Raw genomic sequence first — 22,047 nt, forward strand, 5'->3', positions numbered from 1 at the left:
CAAAAATGCAGTGCACAGTTAGCCTAACACACGTTATAAACATTTTTTTGCGAAACTCAGTGCAGAGTGATCCTGTTAATGCCTGACTTTTGCATCACCTTCTGGTAAAGGCCCGGGGTGTAAGCTGAACCCAGGCTGAACAGCGCTCACCAACCGCAGGGAGGGAGGCATGGAGGGGTCAAAGAGACCGTTTGATTGTATCTGCACCCCAGCTCTCCCCCAGGCCTGGCCTCTTACCACTATGACAAATACATTGAATTAGGGGCAATAAAAGCCTGATAGCCTCCCATGCTTCATCGTCAGTCGTTGTGGAGAAATCATTATCCCTCTCTCTCTGTTCCCCCAAAAGCTCAAGTCACAGGGAACAACTTGGGGATTTAGACACACACAAGCACACATATTGTACACACGCACGCACGCACGCACGCACACATACATGCACGCACGCACGCACGCACGCACGCACACACACACACACACACACACACACACACACACACAGTACGTATTCACACACACACACACACACACACACACACACACACACACACACACACACACACACACAGTACATGCACACACACACACACACTCCCTCGTAAAGTCTGTGCACAAAGAGCTGAGCCATTATGTGTTTGCATAATGTAGCCGGTTCACTAGGTTCGCATACCCTGAGTGGTGATGCGTGGCTGGAGGAGCTGTGATCTAACCACACCGCAGACCCCCCACAGAGGGAGAAAGTGGTGAGCCGCCTGCCTAAGGGTGCAGCGATGGCTCAGATTTAATGGTCAGACCAATTTCACCATTCTCTCTCTTTCTGTCTCTCACTGAAAGACAGAATAGCCAGATACAGGCCGGTCAACACACACACACACACACACACACACACACACACACACACACACACACACACACACACACACACACACACACACACACACACACACACACACAAACACAAACATAAAAACACCCACACCCACACACATAAGTTTGTATTTTGTCCAGCTTGGACCATAAAAACACAGCATTTTCCAGCAAATCACCAACGAGATGCATGTTTAGGAGAGTTTCAATTGCATAGGAGGGAGGGGAATGGAGTAGTGCACTAGCTCTCTGTTTCGTTTGAACTTACAGTAATAACTCAAAACAGCTACTCTTGTCAGATGGCCATCATACATCACTGAAAAGCTGAGATTCCAGGCTTTCAAAAAAGGTATGGTAGCCATACCTGCAGCCATACCTTCTGAGCTATGGGAAGACATACTGTAGGCCGAAATGCGTCTTGTGATTGTTTATTTTAGAAGAGTTATAGCTTGAGATTGCGTTTACTTTTTTGTTTAATTCAGTGTTTCCTTGTTTACACACACAAAACCCTATCTTTTACGCAGAGTTGAGCGCACCTATTTTTTGGCCAGATGTGCACCTAATTTTTGTACATTTTAAATATGCCTGCCAAGGCAGTGTATGATAGAAAAAAATATGGAAAGTGGGCATACTTTAAATAAAAGCGCAAGTACAGAAAATATATGAAGGTTGAAACAGTATCTAGGTGGGCAGCTGCATCTCAGGTCTGGGAAAGCAAAATGGAGCATTTACTTACCTAGTGGGTGAGCTGAGAAAGACACATACACACATTAGTATATGACTGTAAAGTGTTACCAGAGCTATTGTATTAAGAATAACATATACACACGTGAACACACAGACACACCCGCAGCGGGACTGACACACATCCTCTCTACGGTCAGCCAGTAGCCCACTGCTTTGCTCTTCAAAAGAATCACAGAGCTTGTTATATATGAGAGGAGAGATCAAAGGAGTGGTAAGGAGAAGTAAAGTGGTCTCTGTGTGTGTGTGTGTGTGTGTGTGTGTGTGTGTGTGTGTGTGTGTGTGTGTGTGTGTGTGTGTGTGTGTGTGTGTGTGTGTGTGTGTGTGTGTGTGTGTGTGTGTGTGTGTGTGTGTGTGTGTGTGTTATCCATGTATCCATTATGAAATAAAAACATAAACAAGAGACGGTAAGGGAGAGTACGGGCCTCCTGGTGTTGAGAAAGAAGGCCTGCTTCCTGGAGACGCTGCGACGACAGAACCTGATCACTTCCTCTCCAGCCAGAGCCTAATAAGCACACTGGTAGAGCCACATACTCTCACCACAGTTATACAGTCATCCCCCACCCTCCCTATCCCTCTTTCTCTATCACTCTCTCTATCTCTCCCTTCCTCAGGGTGCCTGTGAGGTGAGAATAAAGAGGCCTGTAGTGTGCCGGTGGTGTTGTGTCTCCGCAACTGTTTTGCTCCTGGACCGTCTTTAATCGTTTAGCGAGAGGCTTAGCAGGTCTCACCCTAAAAGACTTCAGCTTTACCTTGAGCTGCCGGATCCATTTACCGATCAATCTGATGCCAAAGACACGAGACAATGGACTCACACATGTGGCTCTGTGCACGCTGTGTGCAGCCATACGTGTGTGTGTGTGTGTGTGTGTGTGTGTGTGTGTGTGTGTTTGCCTGCTGTGCAGCCATACGTGAATATGTATGTGTGTGTGTGTGTCCTTCTTGATTGTTTTAGGCAGCGCCTGTCTGGTCACCTTGAATGTTTTGAAAGGACAACGTTTCAAAACGTTCTTTGTGTGCATCCACATATATATGTGTGTGTGTGTGTGTGTGTGTGTGTGTGTGTATATACATACAAGTTTCAGTGTACCAATGTCTATGTGTGTGTGTGTTTCTGTCTGTCCACACAATGTGTGTGTGTGCACTGTATATTTCCAAATAGACATGTGTACAGTAAGTGTCTGCATTTGTGTGTGGGTGTGTGTGTATGTGTTCTGTGTGTCCACACACACGAGTGTGTGTGTGTGTGTGTGTGTGTGTGTGTGTGTGTGTGCGTGTGTTTATGTGCAGAGTGGTTTCCGAGCAATGAAGCCCAGTGCATCCTGTTCCCATCCCCTTGAAAAAGTGAGGGATCATTTCTAAATCTCCCATAATCCCGCTGTCCATAGAGGTCCACCTGGGGTCTCAGGCAACTTTTCAACTGGGACTCTACTTCAAGCACGCAAAACACACACACACACACACACACACACACACACACACACACACACACACATTCGAACAAACCCATTTTGATCCATGTTGCATTTTTGCCCTGACCATTTTTCATCCGTTCTCCCTCAAAGTCTCAGTTGTGCAGGCACCCTCAGCTCCATTTTAATGCATTAACTAAATGTGTTTGACATTAACATTGACATACTGTCTCGCCACTAGATTTCTCGATAAAGAAAAGCCCAGAAACATCACACCGCTGTGCAGCCACAATCATAGGGATCATGCTTGATCTTGTTCTTAACTCTTGATTCAAAATGCCTTCATTTGTTGACAGCCAAATGTACAGGGTCAGTAACGAGAGGGTCTTGTTTTTTTGTTTGTTTTTTTCCAAGGGCAGAAAAAGCGAAGGAAGAGGGTGAAAAGAAAGAGTGCAGGTGCCATGGCGACTGGGCCTTGGCTGGAGAAGCTGCACATGCCGGATAACGCCATAGACGAGGCAGGGCCAGGGGCTGCTGCTGCAGGGATGGACCTCGTCAACATCATTTGTGTGTGAGTTCTGTCATGTCATTTGTGTGTCAGTGTGTGTGTGGGTGGGTGTTCACATTCTGTAAAGGTGTGTGTGTGTGTGTGTGTATGTGTTTACATCGTGAGTAAAGGTGTGTGTGTGTGTGTGTGTGTTTACATTGTAAGTAAAAGTGTGTGTGTGTGTGTGTGTGTGTGTGTGTGTGTGTCCACTGACATTTTAGCTGGGGAGATGATATTTTTAAACTACATCTGTATTGTGTGTATTCAAAAAGAGACGAAAGACACAATAACCAAACTGAGTGCTGATACCACCCTCAATGTAACATCCCTAGGATCATATGTTTAAAATCACTTCAAGCTTGATAGTGTGTGAAGTGTAATTGATTAGTGTGTTTCAACACATTTGCAACATGGGTTGGATAAAATCTGTTAGGTAGATGAATGGCGGTGTTGAAATGATGGAGCGCTCTCATATTAAAACAATGTTTCTTCATCTCTTGCCGACACACAACATTCTCTGTAGCAGACTTGTTCCATGTCACACAATGCTCTCGCATTTTGAATAGATGTCACATTGCAACGACTTCATTCCATCCATGCACAGCACACCCCATCTGTTCATGGTTCACAGGATGTCACTCATAATCCTCAACACAAGGAGATGTTTAGCACATCATAGCAGGCATGATACACCATGCCAAAATGTAAAAGTCCTGGAAGAAGAAGGGGGAAAAGAACACACACACACACACACACACACACACACACACACACACACACACACACACACACACACATGTTTATCCCATCCTCAGCTTGTGTAGATAGGTATCATTATTCTTGTTTACCTGTTGATATCTGTCACTTTTATAGTCATCTGTAGCTACTTTGATACAGCTTCAAGGCACCCCACAGTAGTGTATGACCTCTCAACCTTTTAGTCCATCTCATTCGTGTCACCAGTAGTGTTGTGTACACAATCAATGATGATATTCTTTACGCTTTTCCCACAAATAGGGAAAAAAGAGTTTTGTATTTCATTTTGCAGTCAATCCTTTTTTCCTCCTAGACATGTGATTTTTGTATTTTATTTTTCATAAAAAGTTCGTAGTTGATTCTGAATGTTCAATTTGTATATATTTTTTTTCTCTCAAAATGAGCTTAGGAAACCTGCCACCTTGAAAAGGAGTTGAAAGGAGATATGTGCAGAAATGTAAAATTCTGTACATTTCATACAATAAAAAACTATAGTGATGATAAAAAAACGTCTTTAGTCTGCCTCACCTTTAGCCACCTGAGGTCTGATTCTCACTGCCCATATACCCTCTGTGTTTGCAGTCTGGTCAAGCACTCGTCTCACCTCCTGGAGCTGGACCTGGGTGAGAACCATGTCGGAGAGGCAGGTGGCAAACTACTACTGGAGGCTGTCATTGAACGCCGCAAAGGTGAGATTGTGTGTGTCTGTGAGTGTGAGTGTGTGTGTGTGTGTGTGTGTGTATATCGATACGGCGCTAAATTAAACAAAAGTGTCGTGGCACACTCGGAACTTCAAGATATTTTAAGAATTTTTATTGACCAACGTTTCGGCTTACACCTTCATCAGGGTCATTTTCACATACAAGTCATTCAGGATTTCCTTTATGTTACACATGAGTCTCTTGATTGGACAGGTGTTAATTGGGGGTGTGTCGAGTCCATTCACAAAATCCACATGACCACACGCAGGTTCTTGCTGCTGCAACACAGTGTAGTTTTGATCAATAGTGCAGGCATGACCATGAAAATATATTCTAAAAACATTACATGTGTCATAGATAAGATCAATACTTCAAATACATAATGTCCATACATTTCTACATACATTTATTCATACATCTCATCATAGAAAACATCTTAAATCAAATTCAGTATTAAGGCCATGAGGGGCTAAGGAGCCCAACCTATATATCCACTCAGCCTCTCTTTGTAAAATGATTTTATCCAAATCGCCACCCCGACGAGGTGTCTCAACCTTTTCAATTGAGCGTAATGAAGCAACAGTACAGTATGTTCCATTTCAATAAAGTGACATGCTAAGGAATATGTGTCGTTTCTGCATCTAATTGTACTTCTATGCTCCGCTCTGCGTTGTTTTAGCTGGCGTGTCGTTTTCTCTTATATGTATACTTTCCCACATGGACATGTGATTAAGTAAATCACTCCAGAGGTTGAGCATGTTATGATACCTTTTATTGGGATCTTTTTCCCTGACCTTGGATGTTTAAAATCATGGCATTTATAGATGCTGTTACATTGTGCGCATGAATTACACTTATAATTTCCCGGCCGTATTGGAGCTAGTCGGCCTGTTTGAACATCTTTGATTGGGATTAAATCTGAATGGACCAGCTGGTCCTTCAGATTTTTTCCTCTTGAATATAGTACTTGTGGTGGGTCTGGAAATACACCACCATCAGATTGGAGGATATATCAATACTTCCGTAAGACTGCGCATTTTGAATATTGAGTGATCAGATCTTCCCTTCTCTCGATTTCTACTTTTTAACAGTTCAGTACTATTTTTTCTTTCGAGTTTTGAGGACGCATTCTTAATTTGTGCATCTTTGTAGTCTCTCTCTTTGAATTTCTTAGACAGGATATGCATATTTAGATCAAAATCATCAGGTTTATCACATACATTTCACCTGACAGAACTGGCTATATGGCAAACTATTCTTCAAAGGGAGAGGATGGCAACTGTTCGCATGCAACAAGCTGTTGCGGTCGGTACTTTTCCTGTATAGATTGGTATGTAGACAACCGTTTTCCTGCACAATAAGAAGATCCAAGAAATTAATCTCTTGTTGGTCAGAGGTCATAGGAAATTTCAAATGGTCTGAGCTAGAATTGAGATATTAAAAAAATGACTGTAATGCACTCTCTGGACCACGGAATAGGACAAAAATATCGTCAATGTACCTTTTCCATAAAATTATATTGGAAAAGAATGAGTTCACACTTGGATTCAGGATCTCATTCCTCTCCAATAGTCCAACATAGAGGTTGGCAAAGTTAGGGGCCATTGGTGAGCCCATTGCCGTCCCTTTTGTTTGAAGAAAAAAGTCATTTTCAAATTGGAAGTAATTAAGAGACAATACTTTTTCAGCCAATGTTAAAATACATGGTTTTGAAGGCCGTGCGTCTGGGTCTCGCTGTTCAAGAAATTTAGCTACTGCCCCCCTTCGTGCGGGACATTAGTGTACAGCGATTCCACATCGAAAGTAGCTACGTAAGAGAACGTCGTCTCCAATTGGTCCTAGAGATTCAATCAATAAAATCATGTCTGTTGTATCTTTTATAAATGACGGTAAATTTTCAGCATACGGTCTAATAAAATGATCCACAAACTTAGATAAGGAAGCAGTCAGGGAGTCTATGCCTGAGACGATCGGTCGTCTGGGTGGGTTCAATGGGTCTTTAACCCTTTATCAAGCAGTGACGTGTGTAGGAGAAAGTGTCTTACTGGACAGGTTCATCAGATTCAATCCAGGTTCCTGTGACGCACTCAAGTCATCGGTGTCGTCTGATCCACTTGTCAGCGTCTTCTTCTTCCCCCTCCGCGTGCGTTTTTTTCCTCTGCGACCTCGTTGTGGTCTGGGCATTTCTCCCATCGATAAAAAATCCACAGAAGCACAGGAGGATATACTGGTGGAAGATAGGCCAGATAATCCAGGTTGATCTGTCGGCCTATTGTGTCGGTACCGCTGGGATTTGTGTTGTTTAGGCTGTTGTTCCTCGGGGATTCGCCAGTTGTAAATTCTTCCAGCTTCGGTGTCCCCTTTACCCCTATATCGATACGGCAACATGTGGTACATTGTCAATATGCTGGCACCAAATATCAATATCTATATCTAAAACATTAAATTGTGCAATTTAATCATCCGCCAATTTGACTTCACAAAGTTCATTACTTCATATATCCTGTAGGTGGCTTTTATCACACCTCTTTCCTCTTAATTTAAACAGACATTGTGATGCATTGTAGGTTAATCTTTGGCAGTGATTTGAGTATTGCAGAATTGCTGTATCAGAATATTATCGTTATTGTAGGCAAGTTATTGTGAATATATTGACTTGTGAGTCCCAGCCCGTGTGTGTGTGTGTGTGTGTGTGTGTGTATGAGCATGTGTGAAAACAGGAAAACAAGAAGACAAACAACAATAACACCCTAACGATCTCCTTCACAAACTACTTAGTTCTCCCTAAACATAGAATCAAAAGGACAAACAAATCAATAAAACCCTAAAACCCTAAAACAACAGAAGAAAAATGCTTTGGTGCGAGGTTATATAGCATTACAAATGCAAACAAGACGCATTTCAGCCTTAGTGACTCACATCGTGATAAGCTGTTCAATGTGCTTCTCTTAGGCCTTAAATCATCTTCGGCGTTAATGCAGACATACATAAGAGGTGATCGGGCCAGTCGACAGCTTGCCAGCAGATGTGTCTTGGGGCTTGTTAATGCAGGCAGCCTAATGGGTATAAGGGCAAAGCCCTTTTTAGGCAAGTCCCGCCATATTGCAATGCGCTTTTGGCACTTAAAGCTGCAGTTCGTAAGTCATGCCCCTACCCCACTACTACCGAGTACCCTCCCATCGAGTTTGTGCTCGTTAGTGACTGTCCACGAACTATGATTGACAGTCAGATGTGCCAGTGCTCATACAGCCCTGCCCTTATTGGACCAGAAGAACCAGGAGCGGTGGATTTTTGGCAAACAAATAACAGGCTCTAGGTGGAGGTACAGTAGAAGCGTGTTTTTTTTTCTCAAACGGGTTGATTTATGTTGTTTTGTTGGAGCATACGGTCGATTTCAGTGAATATGATCAAAAACATCTGACCGAATGCAGCTTTACCTTAACGGGCATCTATTTCGGGCAGAACTGCACGTGTGCAAGGCTTCATGACACCAACCTTGTCCTAGCAACGAGATCACAACACGTGCTTGGCACAATTTATTCACATGTCAACATTTGGTCATATGCGTTACAAACTAACCCCATGCATTGCTATGGAGGATTTTTTTTTAAGTATCTGCTGGGTGAAGTGATCAGTCTTCTTGCATCCAATTAATTGAGCTGACTTCTGGCGTCCGTTTCACTATGGTGACATCTTGCGTCTATTTCATCGTGCTGACTTCTTGAATGCATTTCATGGAGTTGGAGAGGATGCAGCGTGATTCCTGAATATGTTTTTTTTTTTTTTTTTTTTTTAATCATAGTGTTAATATAATTAATAGCATTACAGCCTTTCACAGTTGAAACTTGCCACCCTTTTCTCAAAACTATGAACACAAATCCCAGATCTCAAACTACATTCCCAAAACCTCGGTAAAACTGAACCAAAACCAAATACTGTCTTCAGATTGTTTTGCAAGCAGTCAAAATGAAAGCACTACTGAGCAGCCCTAGACACTACAACAAAAAATGTGTGTTCAGTGGCAAATTAACACTGTGTCTCAAATGGCGTACTTTTGCACTTCGCGGTAGAGAAATCTGAAGCAGCAGTGTTGGAAAGCACACTTTACAGAGGTACAAGCAAGCTATAACATAAACTGTTCATTTTTGACACAGTCTACCAAGTCACAGTCGAATAGAGGACACCAATAAAATTATATTTAAACGTTGCGATTTCCGTGAAGTGCACGGAGGTTAGTGTTTGATATGAGACGACACTTTTCTGTTAAAATGTGCACACTATGCAAGTAAGCACACAGTGCACATAGGGTGCTGCACGAAAGTGTACTCACGGAAGTACACGATTTGAGACAGAGTGTTTGTGTTCAGGGCAGCTCATATAGCTCCAGGAAAAGTGTTAATTGTTAATTAATGGATTTAACATTATAGAGCATGGGGGTTTGTGTTTACAGTTTTGAAAAAAAGGTGGAAGATTGTGGTTGACATTACATCACAATGCAAAGTGTGTCTAATTGCATGAGAATGTGTTTAGAGTTTTACAAAAAGAGTCTATGAGATCTGCGAATTGTGTTTCATATGGGAAAGCTGTTTTGGCAAAAGGGTTAATAGTATGTAAACCTTAATAGTTGTTGACGTTAATGTTCTCAAAGGTACGCATCAGCCATAGCAAGATGCTATTGCATTTCATGGGTACTGGGGGTTGGAATGCAATATACTTTCTTTATACATTATTGGCAGATAAGAAAGCTTAACTTTGGTGAGAGGGAGAATAGGAGTGGGGAGGGGGCTTTGTGTGTGGTGTGGTCCTGTGTTGACTATACAAGTTTCTTTATTTGAGCACATAAAGCACGCAGCAGTGGCTCATGTTCACCCTGTAGGAAACCAAATCTCCTTTCACTCCTGTTATAAGTACACCATCATGTCAACGACATTCAATTTTAATGCCTGCATGGCGAAAAACAGCCATTTCGAAAAGAGTTTAAGTCCCTCAACATCAGAGAGGAATTTCAACTGATGACACCAGATAAGATAGGCCGTAATATATATGTGGTCCTCTCTGAAGCTTAAGCTAGTCTTCTGAGTAGAAAATCCGACTGCCTCCTTTTCTTCCCTTTCCTTGTCAGCTAAACTCCCCCCTGTTAAAATCGGAGTCTCTACGAGGATGAGCCCCTCTACCTTCTCTGCCATTTTTAAAAGCGCCAAAGAGTTGAAGTCAATGACGAGAAAGCGACCATCCAGAAGAAAGGTGAGGCAGAATGCAACACAAAAGTTACACCCCCATCATCAGTGTCTTCACTTACCACACCAGGTTTATTCCCCTTTGTGTTATCCTCCCATTTCTTTCCATTTCTTTTTCTTTCTTTCTTTTACAAGAACTTCTTTTTCAAATGCTGAATGACCCATCTCACATCTCATGCATCATCTGGAAGTCTTCACACCCTGTCTCTTTCAGACGAAGAAGAACTGAGTCAGTCCAGTTGCAGTGGGGGTCCAGGTTGCCGTTGAAGGCAGAGGAACCGGAGTTGGGAAAGGACATACATCAAGGCGTGAGGATGTTCTGTGAAGGTTACGGAACCCTGTGAGGTGCCGGCTGGGCATCTGGAACTCTTCCTCCGCCAGCCACGGCACTCTGGCACACGGCATCGCTCTGACCCTGTGACCTTTGACCTGTCTCCCGATGACAGGATGGGATAGCACCTCGTTGTGTCGGCATCACTTAAGAATGTAGTGTAGTGTTCTCTGGAATTTGGGGAACCAAAAAACAAGTGTTCCCCATTGGGATATTGAAAATGATTTGAGAATGTTTGATGGACAAATAGAAATGTCCTGTAGTTTGCCATTTTCAGACAGTTTTTTTGCAGACAGCGAATTTAAAAATGTTCTGCCACATTCACTGTCACGCTCTGCTTCTGAGGGTCTGTGAGAGTGTGAGAACTAATTCCCCTTTTTGTTATTTTCCTCGAATAGTCCTATTTTCCTTGAATAGTCTCTTAATTCAAATTTGCTTCATTAGCATGAATGTGTGAGTACAGTCTAACCAAAACCAGGGTCGACTAATAACACAGTGGCTGAGTTATACTTGCTGTTAGACCAAGCATACACATGTGTGACCTGCACGGTCCTGTCAGCAATACTGCATGAAACGCGGCCAAAACATATGATACTGGTCTAGCACACATCACGTTACCTGGTGTCGACGTGCGCCACCGACCCATCAAACAAACACAGAACACGCATGGTAGCCATGATGCATATGCGTCGTTAAGCAGCAAGTATAACTGGGCCCTAACATAACAAGACAGAGATTTCAAAAGGAGGGGTGGTGGGTGGATAAAAAAGAATACAGCAATGTGGCGGTGGACTTTCTCTCACACTCAGTGTGTGTGTGTGTGTGTGTGTTTGAGTTTGATGGTGACTGGGTCAGATACAGCAGACCTCTGCAGGACTTTTGCCCCTGGTTTATTCCACTATTTATGCTATAGGTTCAGCACCTGGTATGTTTCACCTCCTCTGTTTGATTTAGGAAGGAGAGTTCCTGGGAAATAGCCAACCTGTTGCGCCATGCGGTTTGATGCACTTGTTTTTTTCTTTTTCTTTTGTATTTGTGATGCACTGTTTATGGAATGATTTGTTTTCCCCTGAATGTGACTCTTTATTGTTTGATAAAGCTTCAGAACATTTAAATGACATTCATTTGAACCTCTGAAATTCTAAACATCAATATTTACAAATCAAACAATGGATGCATCCACTCCGAAAAACAAAGAGGCCTTTACCAAACTGTGCAGCAGTGGGTTGGGTAGGGAGCTAAAGGCTGAACCACATTAGGGAGCAAAACTACTACTCAGAAAATTCTGATGTGCTGATACCTCGGCTTGCTACAGTTTGTATGTATACTTTATGTTTTTATAATGTGTCCAACAACAAGACATGGGTGGTTTTCTGTCATTCATGAAACATGCATATGATGCAGATTAGGGGGAAAAATCTTGCCATGACAAATGTCATTGTATGTAGTTTATATGTTCGATGTCTACGATGTCTATAGTGGAGATTACATGTGAGCTAGTAAATTGGATGTGCGTGTATTTGGGTGGAAGTGGGGTATCAGTTGTCAATCACCATCATTCTCCTACTGTAAGTGGATACACTGTTTAAGTTTGCATGCACCAGTCTCGAAAGATTTTAATTTCTATGAGTGTAAGCTAGAGGGCTGTGCTTGACGTTAGTTGTGGAAGACTAGCCTACTGGTTTTCATCATTTTAACCACATAGTCTGTCTACCTGCATACTAAATTGTTTAGTTAACATCAGTCTTGTGCATAATACTGAGCTATTTTGTTTCAATGACAAGCCATGATGGTAGTCTGATCACTCCAGCGAATGAAATCTGCGAATGTCATGTTTTTGATCACTCAAGGGGAATGCATCTCTAGTTTATGCAGGTGCACCACCCTAGAAAATGTGATACCATTGCATTTGGGATAGTTGTTTGTGTTTTATCAACCTATTTATGCCCACTGTGCCTATGTCTAAGCAGGGATATCTTAAAAATCCAAATTAAACCAAAAACATTTTGAACCTGACTTTATTTCTGTAGGCTAGGCTACTTGAAATGAATTGATAATTACGGAACACTGTTACTGACTGCTACAAAATATAATCAGCTGTGGAAGTTTTGTGGATTTATCTATTGGTTAAGTTGTTTAGCCTATTCCCCTCTTATCTTTGCATAAGTGCGTGATATGAACAGGGTGATAACACACAAAAAGCTACGAATGCAATGCTATCAGTTATTTTTTAACTCTAGAGTGGAACATCTTGCCAAAGATCACTATGAGACTAGAGAGCAGCAGAACTTGGATCGTTGCTCCATCGTGTGTACAAAAGATGGTACTGCCTGAAATTGGCCAATCGCCTTTCAGCCATTTTGATGTGGCTTGGCTTTGCCCTTATGCTATGGCGGAGATGGATGACGGTGACGAGCCGAGTTTGGTACACACGCACAGTGGATCATCATCTGGGTCAAAATCAAGTGGGGACAAGATGTTTTCTCTGAAGAAATGGAATGCTGTTGCCATGTGGAGCTGGGATGTCGAATGTGATACGTGTGCCATTTGTCGGGTTCAAGTTATGGGTAAGTAAACGCTGGCTAGCTAGATAGCTAGCTGACCTAACTCTACTACCAAGCCCCCAACTCTCAGTTAGCCCCTTTGCTAACAAACCACCCTGTTGTCTGATATGACTGGGTGACCACCAAACTGAATTTTAATGCTTGTGTGTCTGCAAATGTCTTTACCGAGGAGCTATCAAGTTAGTTCATTTGGCATGTTAGCTTGCCACGAGAGATGAAAGACCTCAAAGCTTGAGTTTTATTCCCTGTTAGTCATTCGTCGGTTTGCAAGGTTTCCTCTGTCAGCAAAGAGGTTCTAGCCATTCTAGCTAACGTTATCCTAATTTAGCTAAGCATAATCCTATTTGGAATCGAGTGTGAACCATTCCAACTAGTCGGCTAGGAGAGGTCGTGTCAACATCTAACCTATTTATAAAAAGACAACTGAAGCCTTGTCATAACGTAACTTAGCGTACAGTATAACGCAAACTAGGTTGAAAGCAAGCCGGTTAGCTTGGTTTGAGAGTGACTAGCCTACCGGCACACCACTATGCTCATGCATGCTACAGACCAATTTGGAATCAACGTCACACTGTCCTGCATTATAATAGCTGGTGATATTGATCTGGTAGGTCTAGACTGGCAATACTGGCTATATATCATGATGTCTGTCGACATTAGGGCTGTGTCATCATAATCTATCGTATGTCGTGAGCATTTTATATAAGAGGAATGCCTCATATTGCAGTAATCATTAATGACAACGTTAGCCGCATGATGTTTTGCATAGATGTGTACAATTTCCACCTTTCTCTAATGTCATGCAGAACTGTGAGTGCAGTTTTTTTTTATGGAACACGACAGTGATATGATGCTACATAGTATAGCCTAATTATGAAAACATTTTGATTTTATTAAATTGTATCATATCACCATTTCTCCTCATCAAAATCTGCACTTTAAGCCAAATCTCCTAGCCCAAGTCTTTATGGTATTATTTTTTACTATGACTATAAATGATGTGAAATCATTCATCACTAGACTAGCCTTTTGACTCCAAGCCAAATCAGTTTAACGTTGCAGTCTTGAAAGCCAGGAACACACACTAAAAAGTAAAACTCAGTCTTTCTTGACCATCATCAACTATTTGCTCACCCATAGTTTTAGCTCTAACAGCCTTTTTCCCTCGTTCTCCACATGAGCATCCCAAGTTTCAGTGCACAAGGATGTTAAGATTGTACAGTTTCATCAACTACATCGTTAATATTGTTGTCATCATGGAGAGAATTTATGCAGGTAGCGGACAGACAATACAACATGGTACCCACCTATCATTCAGTGTTTCCCCTACAATGTATTCAGCAGTGGCGCAGCATCACGGCTGGATTTTCAGCACCACTGCAACGTCATCATTGAAATGGGGGTACTTGACAGACCCTAGCACCACTGCTGGAATTTTTTTAGGGGAAACACTGTCATTGGTCTTATAATAAGTGGTTCAGAGCAATTCAGAGCAAAAACATAGAAAGCACCTGGAAGTTAAATGGAATTAGTAGTGCTAAAAGTAGCAGCTAAGTATGGGAGAGCTTAGAAGTAGTTGGGAGGACTCCTAACTCACTAAGACCAATTAACAAAAGGGCTGAAAGCAGTAATTTGTGTCATTTGATGTTGGTCACAAAGTTTTGAACTGCACATGCAGAGGGTACACAAAATCTCAGTCACAAGGAAATAATTATGTTGTTTGTAAGGGATACAACAACACCACAACCGAAACCATTCATTTTTTAAATGTGAACTAAATGTAGTTTTATTTTCAATCAAATTAAATTAGGCTGTTTCATGTCTATGCAAACATGTCATCACACAGATTTTATGATATTTACAGACATACCATGCCAAGCTGTAGCACATTAGTTTCACTGGTAGCCTGCCATCTTTATTTATCTATCTCTGGTTCTTTGTGGTACCACCAGTGTTGTCCAGTGCTGCGTCATCAAAGAGTGTCGCAATTCTTTCTATGGCTCTGCATCTGGGCTCCTGTTCAGTATCAAAATAACTAGCCATAGCATGGATTTCACTGCCCCCTGCTGGTGAAACACAGCATTTTAGACCTGGATGCTACAACATTACAAGGGGCTCTTCTCAACCTCTCTCCTCGGTCCTCCTGCTCGTTCCCACTGATCTATAAAGAATGATGGGACGGCAACAATGAGCCGGTTGGGCCAATGGGATAGTCTATCCAGTGTTCTTTATAGATCAGTGGGACCGAGCCAGAGGACCGAGGAGGGTTGACAAGAGCCCTATGTCCTAACTGTACGTTCACACTGCCACCGACTTGAGCGTCCAAAGATTCCGGAAGTCAGTCATTTTCAATGGAAGCCGGCTTCTCTCAGCTGCCAGCAGTGGCAAATCCGACGGCGTCGCCTTTTGGGCGGTTTGAGCGACTTGAGAAAGTTGAAAGTGGCTCAACTTTATGGTAATGAGCTATGACGCGGTTCAGCAACTAAACGACCAGCAACGAACATAGAATGCTACCACGTCAGAGCGGCCAAAGCGTCCTTGGCAGGGCGTCCAGAGCTTCTTGGAAGCTTAAGTCGCCGGCGGTGTGTACGTACAGTATGATCGGAAGGAGTGAAGGCAGATGAGGGTGTATCTGAGATGTCAGATGTTGCCGATGTGCCCTCTGGAGGTGTAGTGGGCCTGACATCGAAACACCAAGGGCGTCTGCCTGATAATCCCTATGAAGCTCTAACCCCAATTGTTCGCAGACCTGTCCCCCAATCAGATCTCATGCAACCATTTGAGATGATGACGCCTCATTTTTATTTCCACTTTGGTCAGAATGGGCCGTGTCCTATTGATGAACTGTCGATAGAGATCGTTTGCAGTAGTGCCAATCTTATCGCCGTGGAATATTCCGTCCCAGTAGTCACTTAGATTAAATTTACCTTGATCTGTGTCTCAAACTTGTAGGATCCTTGAATTTCAGGGAAAATAGTGTTGAAAATATTTGAAATGTCTATCAGGCAGTTGACCATAGCAGGTATAAATACTAGTGTTCACTTACCAAGATCTTCTTTCCACTCTGTTTCAGATGCGTGCTTGAGGTGTCAAGCAGAAAACAAGCAGGAGGACTGTGTTGGTGAGTTTGTCTTCTAGACATGTATTAGATTGTAATGTACTGTATTATATTGTCCTTGTGTTTAGCTTGATGCACTTCTAACTCCTCTCCTCGAACACATCTCTCTCTCTCCCCCTCATTCTCATTCTCTCTCCAGTGGTGTGGGGGGAGTGCAACCACTCTTTCCACAACTGTTGCATGTCCCTGTGGGTGAAACAGAACAATCGCTGCCCACTGTGCCAGCAGGACTGGGTGGTGCAGAGGATCGGCAAGTGAGGACGGGCGATGCCAGCGCCAAACAGCTGGCCAGCCTCCAGCCTCCCACCTTGCCAGCTATGCCCAATCATCACCAGCCTCCGTCCCGATTGGCTCTCACCCCCGCCGGGGTGACAGGACTTTTTAACGCCCCACCTCTTCCCACAGTTCTTTAGCTCCCTTATGCTGTCTCTCCCAAGTGTGTGTGTGTGTGTGTTTGGTGTGTATGATTGCACCATCACTGTATGCGTCAGGGGTGGCCAAGGCAGTCCTGGAGGTTTCCCAGTAAACATCCTGTCTGTGGCCCACCCCACCTCTGTGATGGGATACAGAGCTCAAGGTGGGAAGATCAAAGACATGTTACACATCAGTGGTATGTTGTTAATGGGGAAGTGTGTGTGTTTTTCTGTGTTGCATTGCACATTGAGTAATAAACAGAGTGACTGGAGATGCTATACATGTCATTCATTTGTCATCCAAGGATTTCAGGTGTATGCGTGCATTGTTGAGGTTGAGTAATTTCAACTGTGTTATCACACATTCTGATTTCGTGCTAAAACAAGTGCATTTTGGATAATAGGTAGCCTGGAAACCAGCCTGAATTGAATCCCGTCCAGAACATTTTAGGTTCATTCATGTCACATTACATTACATTTGGCTGACACTTTTTACCCAAAGCAACTTACAACATGGTTAAACATTTTAAGCAATTCTAACAACAATTTTAGAAGGGTAGAGAGAAGTGAGAGTGGGAAAAAAAGTAGAAAATGACAAAAATAGTGAAATTTTAAAGGTAGAGTGCAATTGTCCGTAGGGGGAGCGCAGCTGGGAATGACCGCCTCCTCTCATGTGACCTGAGCACTGCGGTTGATTTTTAAGAAACAAACAGAAAACAGCGATACACTTATGTGAGCGCCATATTGAACATTTTCAGTCTCAATAGGAGAGGTGAGATGGTGAGATGTCATGCTACATTCACTTACAGTGTCATACAAGTTCAGCTGCTTTCATAACAATCCTGATGGCCTGATAAAAAAAAACCTGGAGTCTTTACCATTGATGTTCATGATGATGGATGTTAAAGTGGGCTAATGAAGGAAATCGGATCCTGAGATCAGTGTAAAAGGATAGGATGTGGGACTGCATCACCACCCATTTAACATAACAAGAGCGACTGGTGTTAGCCTAGAAATCTAGACGCACCCTATCGGCAAAAAATATTTTTGCCTAGCGGGATGGTCTAGGGTCGCACCGTTAAGGCCAATCCTGCGTCCGACACCGGGTCAGTCGGTCCAATCAGAACGCTCTGTCTGTGTACCGAGTCCTTGAGCCCGCCTTAGCACGGTGACAACAGACCTTCGGCTTCCGATACTGACGCCAGGGGGCTTGACCATGCGTCCTCGTTCGACGAGTTGGGTGTGAGACCGTGTTGAACAACCATAGAGAACAACGAAAGATGGATGAGGCTAACGAAGCGCGCTCGTTTGAATTGGCTTTGGAAGAGACTTGGGCTTTTCTTTGAAGGTTGAGCAGAAAGAAGCACTCAAGTCATTCTTTTTAAAGAAGGATGTATTTGCCGTTTTACTGACCGGCTACGATTGGTCACAAATGCTGGCCTATTACGCACAGAGGCAGTTTGAAAGACACTGGTTCATCCCACCCACAGGCTTCAGTTCTGTGAATGGTCCGACTCCAGACTATACATTTAATGTATAGTTTGGCTAGCCAGGCTAGAATGGTGTGCTATCTCGGCTAAATGTCACACTACTGTCCAACATCACGCAATAGATGTCTGTGTCTCTTGATGAAAGCATAGTTCTTATTTCCATCGTTGTTAAGAAATACACAGCAATAAGCCATTTCTCCATTTACTCAAAACAGTTTCTCAAACTTTCTACATCCAAAACCTCGTATTGGCCCAGTGTGACGTGGCTGAGTCAAGGCATTTGTCGAGAAGGATGTATTAGCTGTTTTTTTTAAAGTGTGTTGCAGGCCCCACTAGAAGGCAATAGAGATAGGACAACCGGTGCGCAAATAACAAAAAGACACAAACATAGAAGTTATAGACTGACCTACATGTAAATTAAAAAAGCATTAGAACTAGGGGCCAGAGATGGGGGGGAAATGTGGAACTAAAAGGCAAATGCATGTTGCTAGGGTGATGGCCTCAGGTGGGGCCTGAAAATTCCTCACCTCCAAATAAGTTTTATAAACTTGCTTTTGATGGTGCTATCATATTCTCAGGTGAAGACATACAGGTGCTTCTCAACACTGTTCGCCACAGAGTAGATATCCCCAATGCAGAGGTCATGTTCCACCAGCTGATGAACATGGGCACATTAGCAAAACTAGTTTTTTTGGTGGGAGAACAAGAGGTTGAGGGAAAAGTAAAGGAAATGAATGATGAGCCTGTCCTTGTTCTGGTCAAGCGAACAATGAATATGCAATAAACTGTGGCAGTCATGAAGCATTTGAAATTCAAGAATGGATTCCTCAAATAAATGTTGACTTACCTCCAAATATTACAGAGAAGGATATGAATGTGAAATGTAGATGGCTAGATGATAAAGTAATAGACATCCTATGAAAATGCTTAAGCAAAATTGACAAGAAAATACTTTGTAATGGTTCCATCAACATTTATAAGTCAGTGTTTACAAAGTATATTTTGCCCCAACATCAGTGTATTACCAAAAATATGTAAGAATGGAAATTGGTGGCGCTACCATACAGTAGTGATTCCAGTAAATTTTAATAACGTGCATTGGACTGTTATGATTTTGAGCTGATGGAAAACACCCCCAAAATAATGAAATAACTAACAGCAAAAACCTCTGACTCAATCAAAACATTTGATTATGAGATGCTAAAAATAATGGCAACATTGCAGATACCTACTATGAGTATAATTGAATGTGGTCTGGCTGTTAGGATTAACAGCAATGATTTTAGAGCATACAATACAAGGCAGCAAATTGCTACATGTGGCATGAATATATATTTTTTAGTAGTTTTAGTTTTTGTTTCATTGTGATTTTATCTTGACCATCGCCATTTAAGGTAGGTGAAGTTGAAGTAGTTGTTTAGTTTTAATGTCTTTTTTTTTTTTTTTTAACTACCAAACACATGTGTCATTGCCTTAAAAGTCTATATTGCCACAATAGATCCCATAAGGGACCCTTCCAAAACCACTCCTGAGAACCACAAGGCAGAAAATGCAGTTGATTTCAGAGGCTTGGACAACTGCAGTGCATTCAAGTTTGAGAACTATTTACAGACTGTGAAAAAGGTGGTGAGAAGTTCATGACATACAGTGTGCCAATGTGCATACTATTAAGTCCTGCTTTGGTCCAACAACATTCTGACTATGCAGCCGCCCTCCTACAATACTTTGTAGCAAGAGGTCAAGAACTGTGGAAAAGAGTTCCTTGTGTACAACACACACTCATTGCTCCACATGGCAGAAGATGCGCATTCAAGTTTGAGAACTATTTACTGTTAAGAAGTGGAAAATGCCCTGTCATTGAAGTTGCAAAGCGAATTGAGAAGATCACCAATTGCAATTGGACAGTGTTTATGCCGAGTCAACGGAAATGTTGTAAAATGAAGGGGGAAAAGGATGTCTCTGTCGAATGTTTCAGCACCGAGAACCTCTTTTTCAGCAGCCATGCGATTCAAGAATCATTGGAATGATGAGGTTCAAACGAAATGACTGTGTGTTGAAGTGGATCCTGAAAGAAAACCTGCAAGAAAGTGCATTCAAAATACAAAATGCCAAAATAGCACAGATAGATCATTGAATCAGTTTAGACTATTAGCGTCTGGCCTGCTAGCATCACATTTAAAAGTGACTCAGATTTCTTGGGTTCTGATTGAATTACACTCCGCCTCGTCTGCTTTGTGTTGTTGTTTAACTCAACTGATAACGTTAGTGTAGCAGTGTTGTATGTTTCTCTGTATCTCTTTCTATGTGTCTCTGTCTCTCTCTTGTCTAATTCAGAACATGGATCATCTCAACATTATGACAAAATTGGCGTCTCAGCATGCGAGTGGTGCCAACTTTACTCATCTCTGAGTAAACTGGCAGCAATAGCCCAAACAGTTCCTGTGTCAAGTGTCAACTGCGAGCGAGATTTCTCTACCATGAACAGGATGATAAGTAACACTGCTATAGAAGAAAATATGCTCTCGATAAATTTCCGTCATTCCACTTATGTAGCCTGTCCTGTTTTGATTCCTCCATAACAGATGAAAACAGACCTGAGAAATAGACTAGGGAGACCACCTGGCTGCTTGCATGCGTCAGTATCAATGGATCCAGTCAATGAGTTCCCCTATGGGTAAGCCTTACAGTTGTTTTTTTTTTTTTGTTTGTTTTTTTAAACAGGAAAATCATGGAAACAAGAGATAGGCCGCACTATGCATAAACAATCACCATTTATAAATGGTGATTGTTTATGTTTATGCATAGTGCGGCCTATCTCTTGTTTCCATGATAGTCTATACTTTGGTCAGCACTCTAAAAAAGTTATAAGTCTTGAGTGAAGCCTGCTCCTACCTTTATGAACTTTTAAACAGGAAAATAAAATGCCCTGAGCCATCCTGCAAGCTTTGCCACTAATATTTTTCAGCCACTCCGCTAAATGATATTTAACTTTAAAAAATGTGGTCTTGCACATACAGTATGGTGTGAGATGTTCAGGGGGTTGGGGTCAGGGGTCACTCTGGGGTAGGGGGTGTTGGTTGGTTGGTTGGTTGGTTGATTTAGGCCGTTTCTCAATGTGAGATTTCTATACTTGTGTTCTCATGAATTTGAGAACCGTTTAAAAACGTCATCAAACACTGCCGAAGTACTGTTCCATTTCACAAGTTCGCATTTGTTCAAGAACACATACAATTCCCGGAAGTGTTCTCGAATCGTTGCTTTTATCAAGGATGCATCAAGAGCTGACTTGAAGCAGAGATCACAGAATGCGTTACGTCCCTATGGTTACGTCACGTCACAACAACACAGAAAAAATGGCAACTGCAGCGACAGCTTCTAGGTCATCTGGCTCACCCGAAGACCAACCACATAACTGTAAGTTAATTTGTCTTATTGTCCTGTGATCATAAGTGTTTCTGAACATTTGTTTGAGTGAGAAAATAGTAATATGTCAGCCTCACTGCCTAGCTCTGCAGGTTATGCTTGTTACAGGTATTTTAAGACTAGGTTTATTAATTCATTTCGTACTGTCACCATTTTCCGGTCTTCTGTGTGCATTGATTCTTGGCCTCTTTACTCCTCACCGATCTCGCCACCTTACGCCGGTTACTTCCGGGATTAAGGAGTATGACAACAAAGGCGCGTTCGGGAGCCTCCAGAGTTGCGTCTAGGTTCTTGGGCGTGTTCCAGAACACTCAGACTGTTGAGCAGACTAAACCAAGGGGAGAGTAGGGGTGTAAAGGGGGATGTGGTTGCATTGGTTGTGCTACCCTTAAAGGAATACGCCACCCAAAAATGAAATTAAGCCACTCACCCCCAGAGTTAGAA

The 22,047-nt window shown here is 42.5% G+C and overlaps 2 protein-coding genes across 2 annotated transcripts in view; both read left to right on the forward strand.

The window, feature by feature from the left end:
• The window catches only part of LOC134099156 (uncharacterized), a 38,407-nt gene extending 27,057 nt beyond the window's left edge, over positions 1-11,350 (forward strand). Inside the window, exons 7-10 of the mRNA XM_062551948.1 lie at positions 3,438-3,594; positions 4,909-5,015; positions 10,150-10,271; positions 10,479-11,350. Of these exons, the coding sequence (XP_062407932.1) occupies positions 3,438-3,594; positions 4,909-5,015; positions 10,150-10,271; positions 10,479-10,493 (401 nt within the window). The 3' untranslated portion in view covers positions 10,494-11,350. The remainder of the gene's footprint in view (positions 1-3,437; positions 3,595-4,908; positions 5,016-10,149; positions 10,272-10,478) is intronic.
• Positions 11,351-12,951: 1,601 nt separating this feature from the next.
• Positions 12,952-16,962, forward strand: rnf7 (ring finger protein 7). Its single transcript, XM_062552559.1, has 3 exons — positions 12,952-13,162; positions 16,233-16,280; positions 16,417-16,962. The coding sequence occupies exons 1-3, from the start codon at positions 12,985-12,987 to the stop codon at positions 16,533-16,535; spliced, it is 345 nt and encodes a 114-aa protein (XP_062408543.1). The 5' UTR covers positions 12,952-12,984; the 3' UTR covers positions 16,536-16,962.
• Positions 16,963-22,047: the final 5,085 nt, after the last annotated feature.

Source organism: Sardina pilchardus, chromosome 13 (assembly GCF_963854185.1).
Source record: "Sardina pilchardus chromosome 13, fSarPil1.1, whole genome shotgun sequence".
Classification (NCBI taxonomy): Eukaryota; Metazoa; Chordata; class Actinopteri; order Clupeiformes; family Clupeidae; genus Sardina; species Sardina pilchardus.